We start from the raw sequence: 22954 nt of genomic DNA, 5'->3' as shown, positions 1-22954 counted from the left end.
TTATTGGGGAATTAAAACTATTGATGTTGAGAGCTGTCAATGACCATTGTTTTTTATTTTGTTGTTGTGATTTAATTTTTTTCCTCCTTCTTTGGGTTTTCTGGTCTGATATTTATTCCTTGTGGTTTTTTGTATGTGGTTAACATCTTCAGGTTCTAACACTGTCTGCCAAGCTGCATTGATAGATAGACACTGCTTGAGTTTGGTTTTGTTATGGAATGCATTTCTTTCTCCATCTATTCTGATTGAAATTTTGCTGGGTAATAGTCTGGGCTGGCATCTGTGGTCTCTTAGCGTATATAGAACATCTGTTCATGCCCTTCTGGTTTTTCGAGTCTCCATTGAAAAGTCAGGTACAATTTTCATAGTTCTGCCGTGGTCTCTTTCTCTTGCAGTTTTTAATATTCTATTTGGTGTTACAAGCTTCTCGTACCTTGATACCTTCAGTGATGTTTGTTGAAAATATTTTCTGTGTCTTGACCTGAGTTTCTTCTCCAACTCCTATTCCTATTATTCTTAGATTTGGTCTTTTCATAGTGGCCCAGATTTTCTGGATATTTTGTTTCTGGGTGTTTTTGTTTGTTTGTTTTTGTTTTTAGATTTAAAATTTCCCTTGACCAGGGTATCTATTTCTTCTACCTTGTCATTAATGTCTGAGAGTCTCTCTTCTATCTCCCATTTTGTTGGTGAGGCTTGCCTCTGAGGTTCCTGTTTGAGTCCCTAATTTTTTATTTCCAGTTTTCTCCCAAGTTGGGTTGTCTTTATTGCTTTATTGCTGGGCTCTAGTGGAGATATGTTGTCCTGGCTAGTACTGGTTTGTTTGTTTGTTTGTTTGTTTGTTTGTTTGTTTGTTTTTCACTTTGGCATCTAGGTTTGAGATGATAGTAATTCTAGGTGTTGATATCTGGTTTTGTCTTTGTTGGATGGGTGTTCAATCCTTTGGTTTCTTATGCCTTCTCTGGATCTTAGGAGCCTGTAGGTTCCCTGGGAGGAAGTGCTTCTGAGTCCCTGCCAGGTGTGACCACTGGATATTCTGGGCAGAACTTGTTTCTAGGTATTGGGAGCTAACAAACAGAAATGGGGATGGGCTTAAGGGGGAGGGGCCATGAGAGGCCACAGGAAGAGGGAGGAAGGCTGAGTCTTCCATGAGGGTCTGTTGGAGTCCACAAGTAATGGAAGAAGAGTGAGAAAATGGGCCCCTACAATGGTCTGCTAACTGGCTAAGAATGAGACTAAGGCATTGAATGGGAACATGGGAGGGAGGACGGCCAATGGATTTCCAGACAGAGACTCCCTTCATGTTGGAAGGTGAGACCAAGGGATTGGGTGAGGGAAGGAATCTGTAGGAGAAGATCTGCTTGGCTCCCTGGGGAGAGAGTAGAAATCACCTACCTGACTCCCTGACCACAGTTGCCAATATGTTTCCAAGGAGAGACTGAAGAAAGAGAAAAGATTTAGGAAACCCTTTGAGGAGCACTCAGAAGTCAAAGTTGGATGTGGTAGAGCATGACTGTAAACTCAGAGCTCCAGCAGCTGAGGCAGGTGGATCCTGAGTGCAAGGCCAACTAACCTGAGCTATATAGTGAGTTCTAGGATGGGCTAGCCTACATAGAAAGATCCCATTTCAAATATATGAAATGGTAGCAAGAAACACTGGATCTGCATCCCTGAAAGGTTGGTTGTCATTCCCCCTTTGTTCTGCCATTCTGCCCTCATTGTCCACTGACAAAGTTCTTTTCCAAAAGGGGTTCCTAACTCTGACTTAGCAGGTAAATATAAAATTTGAGGCCCAATCTATAGATGATAAACAAGTTACAGGGGCAAGTAGGAGAGTGGTGTGACGTCAGAGAAGGTTGCTACAAAAGGGCTGAAGAGGAATGTGTGAGCCAGGCTGTCACTGGCCAGAGAGGTTTGGATACCAGGAAGAGGTTGAGGAAGTTTCAGGGAAACAGTGATTCTTGATAGCTGAGGCTGAGGGACTCTGTATAGATGAACAGCAAGGCTACAGTAAGGAGGAGCTCTGTGAAGATGGCATACCAAGTGTCAGCAAAAGGAGAAGGAAAACAGGGCTCCTGATCGTGGTGGGACACTCAAATTTTAAAACAGGTGTATAGAAAATTTAAGTTCACAAAAAGACTGGCGAAGTGTCTCAGGAGATAAATAGCTTGCCACACAAACATTTGAAGACGTGAATTCAAATCCGCAGGGCTCGTAAGACTGAACACAGAAGTGCATGTCTACAATGCTAGCTCTCCTAGCATGAGATACAAGGCTAAGATAGGAGAATTGCCAGTAGCTTGCAGGCCAGCTACCTGGATGTTCACAGCAGTGAACAAGAAACCCTATCTCAGACAAAGGGGGAAGCAAGGGCCAGCATCTGAGATTGTCTTCTGACCTCTACACACATTGTGGTCCATATACACCTGCTTTCCTACACATGCACACTGATATCAAACACCCAGACATATTAAAAAAAAAACAGAAAAAGAAGTTGTTTTAGGATTTCTCTTATTTGCTAGAACTTGTATAACAGTGAATTGTAAAGATCTAAGATTCTCTTTTACTTAAGAAAAGTTAGAAGATATTTTATTTACATCAATAAAAATGTTGTCGAGATGAGAGAATGAGACAGGTTTTTTTATTATTGTAGGAATCTACATATAGATGCAATAATCACTTAAGTTATGGCTGTAGGTGAAACTGTGGTATATGTAAAATAACTCTACCGTCCAAGCGTATTAATAAAAAGTAATTTAAGATGATTATGTAACTTCAGTTTTCCTTAATCTTAGTTTTACCATAGAGTTATATGTTAAAATACTTAATAATCTATATGTGTTAAATTTTTAAAAATCAGAGGTAACTTTACTTCCTCATTGTTGATTAATTTGTTGCCAAATTTTTGGTGCTTGTGAGAGAAATTTATGGGAATGAAATTCCCCTCTGCATTACTGACTGGACAGCCACTAGCCGCTGATTCACAGCAAGCCTCACCCTGCTCTCCTGTTTTACAGCTCGGTTCATCCTCTTCGGTGCCTTTTACATCCATTTTCTCTCAGCTGTTTATGACGGTGGTGGTTCCTCTTGTCATTGGACAGGTAAGGTTGTCTAGCTGTTCTTTGCTCGACACATCACACTGGGAATTCCTGTGTAAGGTCAGAGCACGAGAGGGGAGAAGATGAAAGAAGACTGAAAATGCACGTTTTTTGGCATGTTCATCTTTGAACTTTCAATTAACAACATTAAGCCACTCTGCTACACAAGAATCCCCAACAGACACAAGCTGGATTCTAGAATCATCCATTCTTCTTAAGCAACAAGGACCCTTGTATAGTAGCTTCCTATGACATTGTTATATAACTTACTTATAAGCATGAATATGTAAAATCAGGGTCTTCTTTGTTAGTGATTTGTTAATTTGGGGGTGTGAGGCAGGGGAAGCCACTATCGTGGGGATGAGAGTTTACGAACGAACGTGGTTGGTCTTAGAGGCATAGTCTACAAGGATGCCTCCTATTCACAGACTGTAAGAGCAACCGGACCTTAAATTTATTTCTATCTTTCATCTGCTGGATGAACTTGGGCCAGTCTTTCAAATATCCCTAGCTGCCAGTCACAATTTATTAAATATTATAATTACAGTACCTCAAGGCATTATTGTGAACTATTGATGGGTGTAAAGTTCTTGCAGTATAGTCTGATACAATGAACACTCCATGGCGTCAGTTGTCATTGTCATCGTCGTCATCGTCATCATCACCACCACATTGCCTGTGTATGCCAAACAGGAAGCAACCCTTTCAAACGTGGTCCATAAATATGACATCCATACACATAGTGCTTAGTGCTGTCTTCAGTGGGGTTCTGTTGGCGGAAGATTCTGAGACAGGATGAACACAAGAAGTGCATAGGGGTGAAGGGAGCAGGGAGGGGAAGCTGCTTCCCACCAAAGCCTTCCACAGCCTGCCCTAATGCCGCTCTCAGGGGCTGGCTGACTCCTCTGAGTGGTCAGTCTTATGTTTTCTCACAGTCATTTCAGGCTGGCCTCACTCACACCCATAGGAAAGAAGCCTCAAACAGAGCAGGTAGATCCATACAGAACACCATAGCAGCCACCACACAGACACTTTTACAATTAACTTTACACTTAGAAAATAGGCTAAATTTAGTGTAATTGGGGTGATTTAAAAGCAATCAAAGATTATGACTTCATTAAATACAAAATAACAATTGAAAAATACATCCCCATGCCAGTTACATAATGAGGATTTTGAATAACCATATGCCCTGCTGCCTCTGTAGCCTCTGCCCCGTTTCTCACCTGACTCGCCTGGACCTTTGTTAGTTTTTGTTCATTCCTTCGGATGGAGCGCACTCCTGCCCGCCTCCCACCCAGCTTATTACTCGCCTGACTCTTGAACTCACCTCTCATTTGAACGGTGAGGTGGTCCCCCATTTCACTGCTTAGCACCCTGGCCAACTCCTGACTCAGCCTTTCTCATTATGTGTGTTTATCCTGTGAGCTTTGTGACTGTTTCCCGTGCCGCATGGCAAGCTCCATGTGTTTAGAAGCCATGTTTATTTTATTTCACATTATATTTCCAGGCTACAGGTTCATCCAGTAAGTGTCTGTAGAATGCATGAATGAATGAATGAATGAATTAGTCAGTCAGTGAAAAGAAAACAGGAAACTGTTTCCATGAGATGTACTCTTGTCTAATTGAGGCGTAAGCATCCCTCTCTGCCCCCATTTCTCTGTTGTGAACAGCATCAGTGTGCATTCATGCTTCCCATAATAACTGGAACACATAATTCTTCTATTAATGGCTCTTGGAAAATCTATATTAACAATAAATGCTTGGCTTAACACATGGACAAAAACATGCACATAATTCAGTCTTTAAATATATAGAGTACTGTCAGCATTTATGCAAAGAGTCTTTACCCAGAGAGGATATTGGGTTGCTAGATCGCTCATCCTCTCTGTGCCCAGCAGTGAAGCATTCAGTAAAGTAGTAAAGGCAGCCAAAAGGTGGTATGAGTAACTTTTTGCTTTTTTTAAATTGAAAATAAACTTTATCAAACAGTATATGCTGATCACACGTTCCTCTCCTGCAGCTCCCTGATCAGCCCTCCCACCCGACTCATCCAGCTCCGCACCCAAACGGGCCGACTGAAAACTAACAAAGCAGAATAAAACAGAGAGAAAAGAAAGAAAAGGAAAGGGGAATGAGAAATACATACTCATGCATGTGCACACACATACTCATGCATATGTACACACATACTCATGTATATGTACACACATACTCATTCATATGTACACACATACTCATGCATGTGCACACACATACTCATGCATATGCACACACATACTCATTCATATGTACACACATACATACGCAAAACCCATAAAAACACAAAGCAGGAAACCACAGTAGATAAGCAGAAGGCAAGTAAGGTTAAAAAGAAGTCCCGAGCAAAGCATTATGAGACAGAATATCTCCAAAAAATACTGCCGGGCTGGCCGTGGGACCTCCCTTAAATGTGGTTTGTGTTCCCAGTGAGACTTCACTAATTTTCCCCTTGTGAGCAATTGTCAATTGGAGATAGCTTCTGGGTTAATAAGGATGGGGCCCTGTGTCCTCCCCCACCCCCAGCTCAGCACTGGGCCTGTCTGGCTTTGAAGTGTACAGACACAGAATGTGTAGCTTTTTATTTCATCCTCTTAAGAACTTCTCGAAGCTTTCTGTGATTGGAGAATGTCCCTCCCTTGCATCCTCTAATCGTAAGAGTGGGTGGTCACCATCACTGCACTGATGGGTCACCCTTGCCTCCACCCTCTCCTTGGATTTTTAACCTTTCATCCAGGACGTCACTAAATGCCACCCTTTCTCTCTCAAGGTCCTTCCCAATTGGCATCTACAACACCATCCTGTATGAGAGAGGGCAGCATACCTGGCCATCTCTTGTCTAAGCTGTCACCCCCCCGAACCTGTTTCTCTGTCCTGAATGTCTTCCAGTTCCCAACCCAGATCTCACTGCCTCTGGTACCCCTATAGTGAGTCTGTTCATGCACCTCCCCAGTACCCCTAACAGTAGTCCGCTCGTCTGCCTCCCAGGTAGCCCTAACAGTGAGTCAGTCCGCTTGTGGTGATCACCTCTGTGCTGTGTTGTCACCTCCTTGACCCACGGTTTCTTTAACTTGACAGTTTAGCTCACCCTGCCTCTGCCTGCACCTTTGTACCCCTCTCCTTAGAGGCTCCACTTCTGCCACACTGTGTCCTCTCGAGTTCTCTTGAGTGAGTCTGGATGTGCCCCCCACACCTTCTGCCTTTATCTTTCAGAAAGCTGTTGGTTCCTGCAGCCTCATTGCTGAGCTCTCTCCAACGTGCAGTGGCCTGTTCTCGCTCCCCTGGCCTACATTCAGTGCCAGTTCACCCTTAATGGGCTCGGCACTGTTTATCAAAGAGATGATGCTCTACCGTGAACTGGAAGCAGAGACGATTCCTTCCTCAATGTTTCATTCAGTGCTTTGGTCTTTATTTGCTCCGTGTGTCAGTCAGCCTGCACGGTGAGCTCCGTAGGCGTAGGCGTTTGGTTGCCCACAGGTGTATTCAATACCATGCTCAGTAGTAGGGTTTAAGCTCTACAAAGAGATTGACAGTGAGAGCTTTGAACCTCCCACAGGGGGCCCAGCACTCATTCCCCTTGATTGCTATTTGTTCAGGATTTTGTTTTTAGGTCTGCATGTAGCAGCTACTGATAACAGTGACTTTGCCTTTCCCAGCAGTCACCTGCAGAACAAACCTTGAAAAGAAAATTGAGCACAATTGTCCTTCCGATTCTAAGGGGATTGGCTCCAGAGTCCCTACAAACAAAACCCAGGGGATTTCAAGTCTAAAATAGCATAGTGTTTGTGCATGGCATATACAGATCCACTACAGATTATTTGTAAAGTCTAATCAATAGAGTTCATGTGTTGTGTAAATAGTTTTAAAATAGTAAGGACAGATTCGATACGTTTTTTTTCAAATACTTTTAATTTTTATAAACCCATGGACACAGAGGGGCATAAGACCCCTCACCCTTCACTCCTTTAAGGGACACAGTAAGGCCATAGCGAGAGAGAGGGGCTGCCCATAGGAGAACAGTTTATTAGTTATTAATTACTTTATTAGCACTGAGCCCAGATCCCTGAGGACTGCAGGGGCGATGAATGCCTCTGGGGTGGGGCAGTGGACAGGCCCTCTCTCCCTTGGCCATCCTGCTCCTGGGACCACGTCTGTCAGAATCAGCCTGTGTCGTGCAGACTGCGTCAGATGATGATGGCTGCCGCCCTTCCAACAAGTGTACAGTGCACTACAGCCCTGACCGGAGGAAATTCAGTATTTTAAGGAGGAGCCTCTTTCCCTAATGCCCAGGACCATGCTTCCAGACAGACAGTGCTTCCAGACAGACGGCAGGCTCACGTGAGTGAGGATCAGTCAGGAACAGCTCAGGTCTCTGGCACCAGCTGCTTACCTCTTCTCTTCTGCAGTGATTCTTCCAGCTCGAGAGCCTGTCATCCGGCCTGCTCTCGAGTTCTTCACTTCCCCTCTGACCCAACTTATGGGCCACAGTCCAGCACCGAAAGCACTCCTCTACCACCATAGCCACCCCCCTCACCCTTCACTCCTTTAAGAACCTTCACAAAAGCCCAGTCCCATTTGTGTCTGACCACCTACCTAGTCTGTGTGTGCAGCTGACGGCTTAGATCTCAGACACGGCAGGCAGGACCTTCGTTCATTCTACCTTCTCACCTCAGTCCAGCTCCACTTACTTCACAGACCCCCAGCAGAGCTCCCTGCACACTGCAGCAATCACATAGTCCCCTCACGCTTTACATCCATGGCATCAAACTAAAAATGCCACCCAAGATCTCTGCACAACCCCACTTCATGTCAACTTTCCTTTTCTCTCCACTGTCTCCGCTACCCTGTCTTAGGTCTTGGGTGCTTCCCTTATAGCCCCACCCCTGTCCTGACATCCTCCTTTATACCTGCTGTTTCTCCAGCACCCTCTCCTTCTCCCGAGCCTTTGCCCTGGCCCTTGCCTCTTCCCACCTCCCTAGAGACTCTCCTGCAGCTTCCTCCACTGGCTGCTCCAGGTGCCACTAGCCGCAGGTGCCACTAGTCACAATCAAGCTACCTCATTTAAACTTTTCTTAATGCATTTCATTTCCTGCTTCTTCTTCTGTTTGTTTGTTTCCATTCAGCTCCGGACTAGAATGTAAGCTCCCCAAAGATGGGGCCCTGTCTGCCTAGTTTACCTCACCTCAGTCGTGCCACGTGGCCTCCTAGGGCCTTGTAGGAAATGTGCAGGGATAGTTGTCCAGAGGGAGGAAGCTGATACGCGGCAACATTTGTAACAGAAAAGGCCAAATTACAAAAGCAAACTTCTCTACAATTTGTTACACTAATCTTTGAAAATAAGATTAAAATAAGATCTGTCATTATTTCTTAAACAAAATGAACTGGGGAAAAATAAAAGAGGTAAGTATGTAAACTGAGCAACGTCTCCTGAGCCTCTTACTCAGGGTAACACAGCGTCAGACTTGAACTTTGAAGTCTAGTCCTGGAGTGGATTTCACTTCTCTGCCTTTTCTCCGAGGTATACCTGCTTTTGGTCAAAGTCCCCAGGCTTGCTGGAGTATCTGCCAGGCTTGCGTTGGTCTTCCTGTTCTGTGTGCCTCACCTTAAGGAAGGGAACTTTGTACGCTTCACTGTTTTCCTTCCCGAGCTCTAAGGGCGTGTAGCAGGTGCCTCTTTTACACATCGTATCTACGGATGATTTATGAGTAAACAGTAATGAACCTGAGTTCCTATCACCTTTCATTATTCTCTAGCACCCTGGTTAGCTTTCAGAGTGGCACACTACAGCCCACCTCCTCTCTCTATGAGTTAACAGTGAAGCGCACGTCTGCCTGTTATCATGAGTTCTCAGGCATTTCCACTGGTGGTGTGTTGCAGCTTGAAGCTGGGTGAAGTTCAATTGGATCTGAAGTGTTTTCGATCTTCCTTTTGCTTCACACTGTGTGTGTGTGTGTGTGTGTGTGTGTGTGTGTGTGTGTGTGTGTTTAGCCGGCACATGGTCCTGTGGGATGGGATGTGCTGTCCACGGGGAAACACATCACTGCCCCAGAACCAGAATTGAGAATGAGGACCACTCACCTGGCACAGGCTGTGTCGACAGCATCTTCAGCCCAGGCAGTTACTCCATCCTTTTTGGTTTTTTGAGACAGGGTTTCTCTGTGTAGTCCTGGCTGTCCTGGAACTCGCTCTGTAGACCACACTGGCCTCAAACTCAGAAATCCACCTGCCTCTGCCTCCCAAGTGCTGGGATTAAAGGCATGTGCCACCCCGGCCCGGCCAGTTACTCCATCTGTACTATAGCTGTGGTCACAGATGAGCCACAGGGAAGTTAATGATTACCCAGGATGTCAAAGGAAGGAGCAGAACTAGAATTCAGGGTCATGCATAACCTGGTTCCAGTCTGTACATTGACCTGATGCTGGGCTCTCTCAGCACATGGAGAGCATATCCCTCCTCACCATGTGACTAGCTTCTTATTTTTAATGCAGATTGTCTGGGCTCTTTGCCTCTGCTGTCAACTGTATTTCCAGCAAGATGTCCGTAGCATTGGTCTAAGAGTGGAATGAAGCAACAGGGTGAATTTTCCCAGCTGATGCTTATTTTCAGTCTGAGATGGGTCACCACTGATGAGTGTTTCTAATTTATTATTATATTTTTTCAAAGTATACTAATATTGTTTAAAACCTAATCAATATTTAATAAAACATTTTAAGGGGCTGGAGAGATGGCTCAGCAGTTAAGAGCGCCGACTGCTCTTCTGAAGGTCATGAGTTCAAATCCCAGCAATCACATGGTGGCTCACAATCAACCGTAATGAGATCTGATGCCCTCTTCTGGGGTGTCTGAAGACAGTTACAGTGTACTCACATATAATAAATAAATTAAAAAAAAAAAATAATGCACTTTAAGAGAAAAGAGTTATAAACATTGACTTTAACACCACCAGTCTCACAACATCCATTCAACAGGATGCTAATAAAGACTCACACCTCCTTATGAAAATATGTGAATTCATTGCAGTAGCGGTGACCATCAAAGAACCGGAAACCGTAATGAAGAAAAATAAAATGTAAAACTTAGGCTAACATGGGGAAATATCCACCATACATTCTCACCCCATGCTCAATTTATAAATGTAAAGACAGAGTAGAAAAAAAAAAAGGGGGTGGGGAAATACATTGACTGAAAAGATTAAGAAAATGCAGTGATGACTGTTGGGCCTCATGTCATCTTGGCCATCAACGCTCTTCACATAGGACGGGCTGCTTTCACTGGTTTCTAAACTGAGGTCATATTGCAACTGATCCGAAGCACAGCTTATTGGAAGTGCAGTCAAGTTTAATTTTCCTGTAGTCTTGCCTGCTATTTAATTTAAAATAACGAAAATCCAAATATTAAGGATGAGACAATAAAAGGACAGCCTTCCTGGGGGAGACGTTTTTTTCCCTGCTCTACTGGGAAAAGCGAGCAAGTTAATGAACACTCGTCAGTTAATTTTTAATGCCTAAGTTTCTCTGAGCACTGAGGACAAATGAAGTTAGGATAAGTTCTAAGCAGAGATCTACCTGGCATCTCACCTGGGCTCCTCTTCCCACCTCATACTGAGTTGTCTTTGTTTCTGAGAATTCTTTCAGGGACAGTCTCAGGATGTGCTGGTCTCTCTGACAAAGCTTTGGTTCCTGTAGGGTCACTAACACTGCCAATGTGGCCAAAGTTTTTTTTTTTTTTTTTTTTTTTTTGGTTTTTCGAGACAGGGTTTCTCTGTGTAGCCCTGGCTGTCCTGGCACTCACTTTGTAGACCAGGCTGGCCTCAAACTCAGAAATCCGCCTGCCTCTGCCTCCCGAGTGCTGGGATTAAAGGCGTGCGTCACCACACCCGGCTGGAGAGTTTTTATATGGCACAAATTCCTCAGAAACACGGCATGACTATGATAGAAGTAGTTGCTGAACTGCAGGACAAACGATGTTTTCTGGAGCTGTGGCTAAATGGCATCTGTGAGGTACATCAGCTGTTCTTCATGCAATTGCCTTTCCCACTACACAATGCAAAAATGGCTCCTCTGAGAACTGAATTTAAAGCAAGATAGAAAGGCTCTATGGAGCTAGAACGATTTAGAATGCTTGACTGAGGAGACATGGCCAGATACCACAGTGAGCCTACAAACCTCCTGGCAGGCTGTGTTCCTCTACAGTTGTCACTGCCCTTGTGGGCTCATCCAGTTCCCAACTTGTACTTGATTTCATCAAGATTAAGTATCCGGCATTGACCCTTGGATATTTAGGCTAAGAGGATTCTGACTCAGGGGCCCTTTTCTCTTGCCACATTGAAAGCATCCTACGCTACCACAAGACCGAGTGCCTTGTAATGAAGTTTTGAAGAGACTATTAGGTTAACTAAATCAAATTACTGCTCATAATGTTGATTGATGATTGGAGATTTGCCTTGGCTTTAAGGTGGCTTTGGCTTACGCGCTCCATCCCATTCCTTCTTATTTATCTTCTCAGGCAGGGTGTGGTGGGGAGAGAGATGAGCATGCTTAGTTTGGGAATGTGGATCAGAGAGGGGACAGTTTTTAACTATTCTGTACTAGAGTAAGAGTAAATGTTCCATTGGGTAGTGAGGACATACTCCTTCAGTCCCACTCAGGAGGCAGAGGCAGGTGGATTTCTGTGAGTTCAAAGCCAGCCTGGCCTACAGAGATAGTTCCAGGACAGCCAGGGCTATAGAGAAACCCTGTCTCAAAAAATAAAGGAAAAAAAAAAAAGAAAAAGGAATCAATGTTGCCACAGATGTCATTAATTTCTGTTTAGTTTTAAAGCTATTAAAACTTGGAAGACTATATTTGTCATATGGTATATTATGAAATGACCTAAGTGAAATCTTTGGTCCTTGGTAGCCTTTCCTGTTTGAACAAGGATCTTCATATCACCCATGGTGCCTCTCACACTGTTACCTACAACTCCTGTTCTATGCACCAGCCCCTGACCCTGGGCAGTAGACCTGCTCTCATCAGTACATTTTCAACTCTAAGAAGTGAACACCAATAAATAAAATAAAACCGTTTGAGAACTCTCCTTCCCTATCAGTATTTTAGTGAGCCAATTATTACTTTAAGATCTGCTTTTTAAAGACTCCTAACCATTGTTGGTCAGTCTGAAATACTCGTTCCCTTCATTCCTGACACACACAATGTGTCCCCGCACCTGGTACCAAGCGATCACCTTTCTGCTGAGACTCTTACCTAGACACAGGCAGTTTACTCATTCCCGAGCTGACGTCATTCTCCAAGAGACTGAGAGAGTGCAGTAAGTATCCCTTGTTATTGCCAGTGGGGACAACCTCTGGGGGAAGCCTGAAGCCATGGATGGAACTGAGCTCATGCAAATACATACACATATAATGAGGTTTAATCTATAAGTTAACCCAGTAAAAGATTAACTACAACCTTAATAACATATAATTGCAATAATAAGCTATAATGAAATTTAATCGCAGTTTGTGACTTGTTTATTTCCTGAATTTTCATTTGCCATATTCAGAGTGAATTTGACCCTGGGAACTACAGAAAACACAACCATAGTTAGGAGAGACAACTTTAGCCTGTTTTGTTTCTAATATTCTTAAGGCTGTGCTCCACTGCAAATTTAGCCCTTTTCCTGGCAGGGTGGTTGCCAATAACTGAACCCCTTCACCTTACAGAGGTTCCTGACCTCATTACTACTAATGGATCCCTAGTAACTCAGCCTATTGTGAAATTTCACATTCATTTATGCAGGACAGTGAGTGAATCAAAACTTAAAATGTCTTCACTGTGCCCTTATAGTGACACTTTACCACTTCCATCAGCAGTGAAAGGGCGCTGATGTGCATGCCCAAGCAAACAGTGTCACCAGTATCGCACGCACTGTTCTGATTTAAACAGATGACTCTGGTCTTAAAATCAGAAGGTGCTACACTGTAACTTCTATTTCACAAGTCCTTTTGTAGAAAAGTTAGGACAGGTTTATTCATTTTTAAGTATTAATCTTGGAATTCTAAAAGTGTACAAATGGCATTTGTCTTTGGATTCACAAAAAACTCTAGATATTCAGATGTGAATTATTTAAACTCCCACAACACATGCACTTTTGCTTTTCAAGCATGAGTTATAATTTAATTAAAAACTTCTGGTGCATTGCTAGTGTTTTAAATATTAATATGTTCCATGGATCACTTTCGATTATCTACTGTCTTGAAATTCTTGAAGATGTCAGATTTTTAAGATTCCCAAAGTCGCACTTGGAATTGTCTGTTGAGGCAAAGGGGACTGTGATAATTACACACATCCATTACAGCAGCAGAGGACATAAACTTGGGGGAGGCTTAATGGGCATGTCTCCGTGACAGCTAGCAAAGAGCATTTGGCATGATTAAGGACGGATTTGAATGCGCTTGAAAATTCACTCTCATTATGGACGCCCAGTGGAAGTTGCACCACAAATACTGAATTCCCCAGAAGAAGAATGGAAAGGCAGGGAAGCTTTGAAATCCACTGTGGCCATCATCCAAATTATTCTCTTCCCATTCTGTCTTTGCGCTGTCAGAATCACTTTGTGATGCCCAATTCCACTTCCTACATCTCAGCGAAGAGGCGACCTGTTGATCTCTGTGTTTCAGATCGTCCGACGCTACATCAAGGACTGGCTGGAGAGGAAGAAGCCGCCTTTTGGTGTGGTCAGCAGTAGCGTGCTACTCATGATCATCTACACCACCTTCTGTGACACTTTCTCCAACCCAAACATCGACCTGGACAAATTCAGCCTCATCCTCATACTGTTCATAAGTAAGTCACAGGCTGTCACCTGACCTCCCCACAGCATTGTGAAGCAATTCCATGCTCTCTGCTCAGCTGATATTACCTTTACTTACTGACTTGACTCTATCAATATGTTTTTTAGAAAGACATCAGCCTGACATTTGAATCTTAATCTCTTTTTATGTTTCGTGCACCACTTTCTGATCTACAGTAGTGTTAATAGCAGAAACTCTAATATGTACTGCATTCAGTTCCATCTATGTCACAATTCAATAAGTCACCAAATTAAGTTCAACTCAGCCTGCACTCTCTCTCCCTCTCCCTCTCCCTCTCCCTCTCCCTCTCCCTCTCCCTCTCCCTCTCCCTCTCCCTCTCCCTCTCCCTCTCCCTCTCCCTCTCCCTCTCCCTCTCAGATTTATTTCTTTGTTTTGTGTGAGTACACTATAGCTATCTTCAGACACACCAGAAGAGGGCATCAGATCCCATTACAGATGGTTGTGAGCCACCATGTGGTTGCTGGGAATTGAACTCAGGACCTCTAGAAAAGCAGCCAGTGCTCTTAACCTCTGAGCCATCTCTCCAGCCCTCAGTCTGATCTCTCATGACTTCAAAAAGATTTGTGACATGATGTCATTTTATATATATACAGATACAGACACACACACACATACGTGTGTGTGTGTGTATAAAAATTCAGCTGCATTGGATAATATCTCAAGTTTCCATCATAGTTTCTGATGAAATTTTATAAAGAAATGGTTCTTTGCTTTTCAGGAGCCACAGACTATAAATGTCAATAACTACTAAAGCTTAAAAAACAACTTTGTATTCTAGTTATCCTAATTTCCAAGCATGACTTTTAGTAATACTATAATACCAGATAATCTTCTTTTACCATGGAGATGAGTTGTTTCCAGGTGCGCGTTATGTTTATGTCTATGTTTATGCTGCTCAGCTCCCGGTGTAAGCCAGTCCTTTTAAATGAACAAACAAGATCACCAAACCTAAGACAGTCAGAGAGGGTTCTAGATCTTCCTGAGTGCTAACGCCATCATCTGTGTGTGAGAACAGCTTAGTCCAGCCATCTGTGCCTCTGTCAGTTTGGCAGTGTATGTCGGCTGAGTTGTGTTTCATTTCAGACAGGTGTTTGGTAGAGCTCAGCAGGCTACCAGAACTTCAGACACCACTCACCCACTGTCTTGTTCTGTCTTTTCCTCAGTAGTCTCCGTTCAGCTGAGCTTCATGCTTCTGACTTTCATCTTCTCCACACGGTAAGTGGTTTGGTGTCTCCCGTTAGCGTCTCCCTGTGGCTGCTGTACCACGTGCTGTCCTGCGTTTCCTACTCTCAATGACCACTTTCTCTCTGCTGCCTCTTTTAAACTGCAGCATGGCCGACGGGGCTGGACTGGGCCCGTATCTCACTTCCCTCACGAGCTTGCACAGCCCCCTCCATTCTCCTGGCTTCGCTGGCAGCTTTCTGCTGACACATCCAAGTTGAGACATTCTGTCTAGTCTTTCTCCTCTGCCCCAGCGAGATCATTTTCCTTACTGTGTACCTATCGTCCGCCAATGCCTTAGCAAGATATTTAAAATGCAATTAGTCTTTTTCTCTGAAACTTCCTCTTCCCCCCGTTAAACGGGCAATCTTTTATTTTTAACTAATTCATACACATAAACAGTGTATCTTGATCATGTTCTCCCCTTTCACACCTCTACTTTTGGGTTTGTGTAACCACTGAGTTCAACTGACACTAGGGTTTGCCATGTTGGACCATCTTACTGGCTTGATTTTTCGCAAGCCATCATAGCTTCTGTGAGCTCATGAGTGCAGTGGCCATTTTATGACCAAAAGATGGCATCTGTAGAGCTCTACAGCTCTTACATTCTCCACCCCACCCCCACCTGTGTGTCTGTCTATCTGTCTATACGTCTATTCAGGGTCTCACAATGAAGCCCTGGCTGGCCTGGAATTCATTATATAGACTAAGCTGACTTCAGAGTCACAGAGGTTCTTCACCACCAGCTATCTTTTCTTTTTTGCTGGAGCCCCCCTCTCCAGAGTTCCTCAAGCTGGACTCCTTAGCATCATTATTTTGTAGATAATCACCTGAATTTGTCATACATATTCTACTCCCAAAGTCACTTCCCTCATTCGGTTCCAAATGCCCCACTAACTACATTTCTAGCCTCAAATTTTTCTTACATTTGTTTATGTGTTTTGGTTGTGTTGATTGGGTGGTGGGGTTTTGTTGTTGTTGTTTGGTTTTGGTTTGGCTTTAGGGTTTTTTTGGGGGGTAGGGGTGGGGTGTTTTGGTTGGTTTTGGTTGTTTGTTTTTAAGACAAGGTTTCTCTGTGTACCCTGGCTTTTCTGGAAGTCACATTGTAAACCAGCCTGGCTTCAAACTCACAGAGATCTTCCTGCCTCTGCCGTCCAAGTACTGGGATTAAGGCAGGTGCTACCACCAGGTTCTTAGGGCTTCCAGTGACTTGGGTCCTGGTGACCACAGCATTGTTCTAATATCTCCAAAGCTTAGTTAAAAATAAAAGGTAGTCTATGTAAACACAAAAGGGAGGAGCAGAATGAAGCTCATTGTGTGAGTCTATTTTGCCACTGTGAGAGACCATGTGTATCCATTCTACCTAAGCTTTGAGGTAAAATCTTGATTGTTTCCTAGAAGGGCTTCATGCTTTCTCATTTCTCTCTGTCACTGAGGCTCTCCCCAAGCGCAGCCTGGTATCCATGTTCTAGTGCATGTGCATGTGCACGTGTGTGCGTGCGTGTGCGTGTGATTTAAGAAGCTTCCCTATGTGTAGCCCATGGAGGCCTTAGATTCATAGCAGTTTTCCAGCCTTAGCTCCCGAGATGCTAGGGTTGCACACATGTGCCACCAGATCTAGGTCATCTTTCCTGTTCTTAAAGGCTTACACTAAATACCACTTCTTCTGCTGGTGGAGTTCACTCAGTACATATTACTTAAGCCTGGGAAACAAGAAAGATGTCAGAGTGCATGTCTCAAAAAAAGAGATGATTCTAGCCCTGCGTGACTTTACAGAGTAAATATGTGATCTCCAAGGGCTACACTCAGACACCCTGTGGTCAGACAGCACTGCCAAAGAGTGGTGGAGTTGGCTTCATGGAAGAGACAGTCAACAAGAATGGCTGTCTTGTGAGAAGAAGCAATGATACATATGTTAGCACACATACATAGCAGGATGTGGTGGACTGCGGCAGAGGAAGACCCAGACAGGTACTAGTTGTGAAGAGGAACACTGGATCAGGTTCCAGGCCCATGGGCTGTAGGTGTTCACAGTGAGTTCTCACAAGAAGGAGGTCTGATCTCACATGAAACTCACATTCCGCCACCACGTTTGTGAGAGGCGAGGTTGGGCCTCACACCAGGTTCTTGGCTTTTGCAGCATTGAGTTTAGCTGATTGTTCAGAGTCAATAAAAAACAAACTGAATTGATTGCTATAATTTGAAGCATTTTTCTAAATTTGAGGTTATGCTTTATGAAGTAAGAATAAATCCTAGAGCAATTATGTCATAGAGAAAACTGTGTGTGCTGTTCCTTGTGGCAAGGTAGTTTTCAGAGCTAGTGATCCTGTCAGATGACAGACTTTGTAGATGTCCCCTTAGGGACTGAGCATCTCCTTGAGAACCTCCTGGTTTCATTTCCTGTTGCTGGGATAAATGCCCTGGCCTGAGCAACACAAGTGAGACAGGGCCCATGTGGCTCAGGGTTCCAGGTCCCAGCCCAGCACTGGCCCAGCACTGCAGGAGGTCGGGAAGCTTCTGGTCACATCACACCCACAGGCAAGAGCAGTGTGTTAATGCATGCAAGCCAGTGCGCAGATAGCTTTCTCTCCGCACAATCCAGGATCTCCTGCCAAGAGAATACTGCCACCCACAGTGGGCAGATCTTCCTGCCTCAATTAACTTAGTCAAGACAGCCCCCTACAGACATACCCTACCCTAGACAGTCCTGCATTGAAACTCCATTGCCCCATAATTATAAATTGTGCCAAGTTTACAATTAAAACCAATCATTATAAAGCATAGAGGGTGGGAATGGGACTGGAGGTGGGGCATTGTAACTTCTTCAATTACAGCTCTCAGTTATTAGCATGCAGTAAACTGATCTTTCATTAGGACCCTGGTCTTAAAATCCTGCTTCTCTGCCATACTCAACAGTGTCCTGAACTTTTCCCTAACCCTCATGTGACATACACATTTTCTGGCAAACCATACAGTGGAACCTATGTGCCCGTGCCCAGGATTAGTCTGTTAGCAAGTGGGCAGTTTTCAACAGAATGAAATGTAGGAAATGGCTTTCACGTTACTTCTCACTGAGAGGTCTCATAGTTCATAAGGATCTGACTGGAGAAGGAGCAGTAGCTGCCCCATCCAGCCTCTGTCCAAGGGATTGTGCATATGTGTAAATGGACAGCAACTTGATGATAGTGGTACATCTTGATGCTAGGAACTTGCCTAAAAATCAGATTATCCTTCTAAGTAGTACACCTAAAATTGAAAGCTTTTTTATTTTGTATTTGCAGAATGCTTTGCCATTCACCATTGTTTGAAAAGGTATTTCAGTTACTTTCAAGATTCATAATATTGGGGCTGGAGAGATGGCTCAGTGACTGTTTGCTACTCTTGAAGAGGACTGGAGATTGGTTCTCAGCACCCACACTAGGTGGCTCACAAAACCTGTTAGAGGTGGCAACTCCTGTTCCAGGAGATCCGGTGCCCTCTTCTGGCCGCCTGGAGCCTGTATTCAGTGCGTACATAGCATACACAGACACACTGGAATAGATAATTTAAAATAATAAAAATAAAACTTATAATTCATAATGCTTATTTCACTTAGGGTATTTGTAAACAATGCTTAGCTGAGTTCTCCAAGTTCACACAGACACACACATTTGTCACAGGTCCCAGGGAGATGTCATAGGTCATGGAGATCTATTGTCTCTGTGGGGTCTATTTACTTTCTTCTCCAACTTCTCTTCTTTCCTACTTGTAATTCATGAAATCTGCCTGTCCCCCATCTCTTTCTCCCACCCATCCCCCCATTTTCTTCTCTCTTTCCCCTTTCTTCTCCCTACCCCCAACCCCGTTTTTATTTTTTCCATACCAGCTCAGTTAATCTAGAGTCAGTCTGGGCCTGAAAGGAAACCCATGTCCGTATTCAAGCCTTCCCTTGTTCCTGCCATGCGCAGATCCATGCTGAAGATATGCATCTGGTAGAAAGAGGGACCTTGTTGGAAACTTGAGCTTCCTTGCCATCCCTCGCCTCTCTAATTAGGATGTCTTAGGGTCTGGAATGTCACCATGCCAAAGAGCACTTAAACTGCTGGCAAGTGATTATCCTACATTCCCATTTGTCTGTTTGCAGAATAGTGCTAGGTCCAAAATCCCAACACCAGACTCCAATGAACTTAGGTTTCAGCCCTGCTCCATAGGCTTGTGATTTCTGCCGCTTTTCCTTATGGGGGAAAAAAATAGAGACAGTGTGTTAGCATTCTGTCTAAACTCCACCTACAATTACCTGGCAACAGCCAGGTAGGCCTGACCCACTATAAAAGGGGCTGCTTGCCCCCTCCTCTCTTTCTTGTTCCTCTCTTGCTCTTTCCTTCTTGCTCCTGATCTGCCCTCTCGCCCCTTCCTCCTCCTTTCCCCCTCCACTTCTCTACTCTCTCTCTCTCTCTCTCTCTCTCTCTCTCTCTCTCTCTCTCTCTCTCTCTCTCTCTGCCTTTCTCTGACTCTACTACTCTCTTAACTCCCCTCCCCATGCCCTAAATAAACTCTATTCTATACTATACCGGCTGGTCCCTCAGGGGAAGGGAATGCCTCGACATGGGACAGCTGAAGCACCCCCTTCCCCCACACCCCACCACACCCTGTTAGAACAAAGCACCCCCTCTCTCTTTATCTTTGCATAAACACATCACAGTGTGTATCTCATAAGAGCACCACAAAACCCTGGCCATGCAGACCCAGTACAAAGTAGGACTCAGTAAATGAAAGGTATGTCATCGAGATAACTTGTCACATCAAAACCTAGTACTAGTAAGAGAAAGGTGGCTCTTCTGACTGTGCCGCCATCCAGGTCTCCTTTCTCTGCCACAGTTGCTAGGAGATGAAGCTTGACCCTCAGCTGCAGATCAGCCATCCCCAGGCGAGTGCTCTAGACTTCTGCAGCTTCGGAAGGCTGTTGTTCCAGTTCTGTTGTTTTGTTTTGGTATTGAAAAGCTTTAGGAAAAGAAAGCAATGTTTAAGCTGTACAAAGGATACTTTAGTAGTCACTGGAGCCGCTGAACTCAGTAAGAAGAAGGAAGGCTATGTGTCTACCACAGTCCTGAGGAAAGCGGCCGCAGGGAGAAGGGAGACAGGGTTTATTTAGTTCCACAGCTGTGTACATTTGGAGGTGAGTACCTACACCCCAGAGTTCTGGGAAGCTTGTCTAGTGCCACACAGCTTGTGAGGTGCAGGGCTGTTGTTAAAAGGCAAGACAAAAGGCTAACAAAGGGTGCCTGCCTCACAGGGACGACAGATCTCCCTGTCTCTCTCTGTGGACCTTTTCTGCCCCACATTCTGTGTTTCTGTTAGAGAAACCTGACATGCCTTCCTCTGTGGGTACAGAGGAAGACAAAATAAATATTACGTGGAAAGGGCTGATTGAAAGCTTTGTTAGAGAGAATTCTTAAGAAACCAGTTGGGAAGGAAAGGAAAGAAGCACCTAGGGGGAGACAAAGTGATCAAAAGAAATGATAAAAGCAGGCTAAGAAGAAAATCAATATTAAAGAGAGCTACGGTGGGGTTCGAAAACGAGAAGGAACACGATTGCTGGAGTTTACACACAGATGCTCACCGCTGGAAAGGAGTGCAAGCCCTCACTGACTCAGTACAAGGAGCGGGACACGGGACACGCTGGCTTGCCTGTGCTGTGCTCAGTGACTTGATGCCACCTTCTACAAAGTGTGGACACGGGTGAGCTATGGACCTAGACACTGCTCGCTCCCATCCATTAGATCCTGATTGGGTTTTGTTTTTTTTGTTTTCTGAGAAGGTAAATTGACCCCGGAATTTGGGGCAGGCTACTTCCTACTTTGTGACTTTGGGTGTGCTGGTTTTCTGGCCACATCCTTCTATGGCTTCCCTCAGAAGACACACTGGACACAGAGTGCTTGGAGATGTGCTCAGGGCTGCCCAGGACTGTGCTCTCCCCTGAGTGGAGGACTGCCTGGGCATTTGCTCTGGGTCCTATCCCTGGGCAGCTAGAGTCAGAGGACATTGGGTGTAAGCACAAGTCCCCGGTTTCTGTCCTCAGTCCCTGTCCTCCCTCCAGCTATGGGGCCCAGGCCTAGCTTTAGTCTCCTTACTGGAGCAGAACAAAGCAGCAACTCCAGTGTCCTCCTGAGCTGCACTGGAAGGAAGCTGGAGGTAGGGGAGGCATGACATGAGCTCCAGGTCAGATTGGAGCCTCCTGCACCCCACTGGAAGTAAAAACATACCCCATGATCTAAGTACAGGGTTGGGACAGGGGCAAGGTGAGACCTTTGCATTTGATTGACACCACCGCCTGTGTCTGTGAGGACTTCCACACAGCTCATATCCTGCAGGCACGGTGTCCATCCCTCTGGGGGGGGGGGTGTCTCTTCTTCAGTCTGCCACATTGCCTCATTGCCTGAAACTCGGAGGTGCATGGAAAGCCTACCCTGACATGTGTCTCGCCTGTGTTTTCCATATTTTTCCACTCACCTTGTCTTGCTTCCAGCTCTAAAAAAAGAAAAACAAAAAACAAAAAAACAAAATCTACCACCACTAACAACAACAACAAAAATAACCTAAGAAACTCTGTTTACCCCTTTGGTCCTCTTGAAATTCACCCCTCCCCAACTCATGGTCCCTTGTAACAACTCACCTCAGTAGCATCAGCTCCTTGGCTCCCCCTCCCCTGCCCCCTAGTGCCTACCTCACCTCAGTAGCATCAGCTCCTTGGCTCTCCATCCCCCACCCCCTAGTGCCTACCTCACCTCAGTAGCATCAGCTCCTTGGCTCCTCCTCCCCCGCCCCCTTAGTGGCTACCTCACCTCAGCAGCATCAGCTCCTTGGCTCCCCCTCCCCCTGCCCCTTTAGTGGCTACCTCTTCCATTTTGTTCCCATTCATGACTCTCCATCTAGACTGCTCAGAGCTTCCAATGTCCCATAACTTCTTCCTTTCTACAAGTAATGGTTATGATAATAAAGGTGTCACCAGCACTTACATGTGTAAACTCTCAACACACATTTGCAGTTATCTGCATAGAGGCGAATGACATCATCCTGTGGGTTTGAAGTCAAGTGTGCTCACTGGGAAGGAGCACTCCTTGGAGAAGTAGAACCTTCTGGTCACTCAAACCCCATGTGGCTGTGTCCTGCTCTTCCAGTGGCCCTTCTAGCTCCTCTCTGTGGCCACCCTCCATCTTCAGTCTCAGCTGGTTCTGTTTGCATGGCTACTCCTTAAGAACAAGTCTGATCTTATTGCTCTAGTGTTTCTGCCTGCCTCATCCAAGTCCACGCCCGGGCCCAAGCCAGCATTCCTGAACATAAGCCAACATGGAGAATCTACTCTTTGCCCACTGTGCATATGGCTCCAGGCTTGGACTGTGGATTTACCACCCCTAACTCCTGGGAGGGTCTGTGTGGTCCACTGATACAGCCCACACACTCCAGGGACAGGATAGTCTTTCTCTCCCCCACCTTTTCCCCTCACATCTGACCCTTCTTTTACATGCAGCATTTATCTTTACTCCTATTCTGTCATAGCTCAGGTGTTTGCCTGAGAGTTCCCTCTCTGTTGGGTTTACCACGGGAATGACGGGATGAAAATGTCAGTTATGCGGCCTGATGTTTAAAGAACGAGAGGAAAGTCAGTGAGAGTCTGATGTGAGAGGAGGGCAGCCTGTTGTGCTCCTGTACCACTCATCTGTGGGAGCCTCAGCCCAGGGAGATGCCACCTCAGCTGCCGAGAGCCTAG

The 22954-nt window shown here is 45.0% G+C and overlaps 1 protein-coding gene across 2 annotated transcripts in view; it reads left to right on the top strand.

The window, feature by feature from the left end:
* Positions 1 to 22954, top strand: part of Slc10a7 (solute carrier family 10 member 7) — a 232370-nt gene that overhangs the window by 184164 nt on the left and 25252 nt on the right. For both annotated transcript variants that reach the window (XM_021170488.2, XM_085843802.1), the window contains exons 7-9: positions 3015 to 3098; positions 13792 to 13957; positions 15150 to 15201. In XM_021170488.2, coding sequence (XP_021026147.1) covers positions 3015 to 3098; positions 13792 to 13957; positions 15150 to 15201 — 302 coding nt within the window. The remainder of the gene's footprint in view (positions 1 to 3014; positions 3099 to 13791; positions 13958 to 15149; positions 15202 to 22954) is intronic.

The sequence above is a fragment of the Mus caroli genome, unplaced genomic scaffold (assembly GCF_978045245.1).
Source record: "Mus caroli unplaced genomic scaffold, Mus_caroli_1 scaffold_10, whole genome shotgun sequence".
Lineage (NCBI taxonomy): Eukaryota > Metazoa > Chordata > Mammalia > Rodentia > Muridae > Mus > Mus caroli.
The sequence above is the reverse complement of the archived record's forward strand: the minus strand, read 5'-3'. Positions and strand labels throughout refer to the sequence as shown.